Below are 1,907 nucleotides of genomic sequence, written 5' to 3' on the forward strand. Positions count from 1 at the left end.
GGGGGGAGGCTGGAGCAATTAAAGTCATGGGCGTTCTCCCTAGGGGACTCTTCCTTCTGCCTCCTGTGAAGCTTTTCTGTCTGTCTTCTAATCTCTTCCCAAGAGTAACTACAGATCTTGGGAAACTTCGCGGGAAACTTCCAACTGCTGTGAACTCCAATGAAGCCAGCTACTCCATCGGAGCATGGAGCGCCGCGCCCAGCCAGGCTCGATTCCTGCAGTGTCTAGAGGTAGCAGGTGCCTAGAAGCTGACAGGCGACCCGAGTCCACCGTGCCCCACACAGGCTTTGCTCACCATATCCACCAGGATTCCCTATAGGACCCCCTCCTGCGGCCGCCACCCGATGTGCACTGCTGACCAGGATGTCCTCCTGGACTTGGAGGAGTATTAAAGCAGTTTCCTGCAGACATTGTCCTCCTCCTCCCGCGGGAGCCCTGGACACTTCCCAGGAGCAGAGTGGCCCGCCGTGCCCACCACCTTTGCATTTCAAAGGCAAACTTCTGCCCGACTTGCCCGGAGACTAGGACAGTGGTGGTACCTACCAGCTTTGCAGGGGTCGTGGTAATTCAGCTGCTGCTCTGTGCCCTCCTCGCTTTCCAAGGCTCCGTAGTCCAAGGCAACATTCGAGTGGTCCCCAGTCACTTCAGCACCGCGGGGCAGCGGTAGCAGCAACAGTAGCACCAGTGTGCCAAGAGTGGTCGCCTGGGGCATAGTGGCAAGGGGTCGGCGGGGCCCGAGGGACTTAACCTGCACAGAAAGCTCGGATCCAGAGAGACACCTCGTACAGGGTCGGTTGTGGTGGCTGCTACTTGGCTGCCAGGTACCGGTAGGGTACCAAGCAAACCCAGTAAGGCGTTCCCGTCCGGCCTGGACACCCGGGAAGCCGCTGCTCAACACGACTTGCCCAGAGGCCAAGGCTGCGGTGGCTGCGATTGTGTTGGCGGCGGCAGCGGTAGGAACAGTGGCCGCTCCGCCCCTCTCCACCAGGGCTGGACCACACGCCCTCTCCAAAGGCCCCGGACAGCCAATCACTTATGCGCCCTAGGCGAGGCCCCTCCTCTTCCCTGCACCTCGGTAACTTCGGAGGAACCCAAGCAAAGCGAAGATGCTGACAAGTGTTGGCCCCCCAGGGCGCGCCCCCACCTGGCCGAATACAATCTTGTTTTGACACTGCCGTGTGGGCAACACTTCTCCTTAACACTAAGGCTAGGCTTCGCGCCCTACCTCATTCAAGTAACTCATTTCACAACTCCCAGATGCATGCGTGGCAGGACGCAGGAGGACCAGCAGCTTGGTATGAGCAGTCCAGTACACCTCGCTACCAACTTGGTGTTTTCGAAATTCGCTTCTCTGCAGAATGCAGTGTGTCTCACACATACCTCAGCAAAGGGGGAAACAATGAGCAGGATTCTCTCCACTCTGCTGGTCCCGGCAGCACAGGTGCATGCTGCAGCACCCACCAAACCCAAAGTTATAAGTGGGACTCGTGAGAAAGGCTAAGGATGATCTTATCCATCAGTAAAAGTCCCAGTCTGGGATGCTTTTGGTAGCCAAGGGCTCAGAAATGAACAACTCTGTTATTTAAAGTTACAGACATATCAAGCAAGTCTTGCCGTTAGAGAAAATAAAAATGAGCGATTCTTTAAATCTGGTTATTTTTGTGCCAGTGAAAAACATGCACCCAAATTATTTAGGGGGATAATCAGATGTTATTTGAAACTCGCTTATGTGATGTACCTTCAATGTAAAAACTGTCAGAACTGATCCACTTTGACATACACTATTACTGCAAGAATTTTCAAAGATCTTTTTATACAAGTAAATTGCCCCAATCAAGCATTATAGCACATCAATGTGCTCTGAAGATTTCTGAGTGTATCACATCCAGATTTTTTTTTTTTAAATT

The 1,907-nt window shown here is 53.3% G+C and overlaps 1 protein-coding gene across 1 annotated transcript in view; it reads right to left on the minus strand.

The window, feature by feature from the left end:
- Tll2 (tolloid like 2) overlaps positions 1 to 1,119 on the minus strand; it is a 124,439-nt gene extending 123,320 nt beyond the window's left edge. Inside the window, exon 1 of the mRNA XM_031390299.1 lies at positions 544 to 1,119. Coding sequence (XP_031246159.1) covers positions 544 to 712 — 169 coding nt within the window. The 5' untranslated portion in view covers positions 713 to 1,119. The remainder of the gene's footprint in view (positions 1 to 543) is intronic.
- Between the last annotated feature and the right edge of the window lie 788 nt (positions 1,120 to 1,907).

Source organism: Mastomys coucha, unplaced genomic scaffold, assembly GCF_008632895.1.
Source record: "Mastomys coucha isolate ucsf_1 unplaced genomic scaffold, UCSF_Mcou_1 pScaffold21, whole genome shotgun sequence".
Lineage (NCBI taxonomy): Eukaryota > Metazoa > Chordata > Mammalia > Rodentia > Muridae > Mastomys > Mastomys coucha.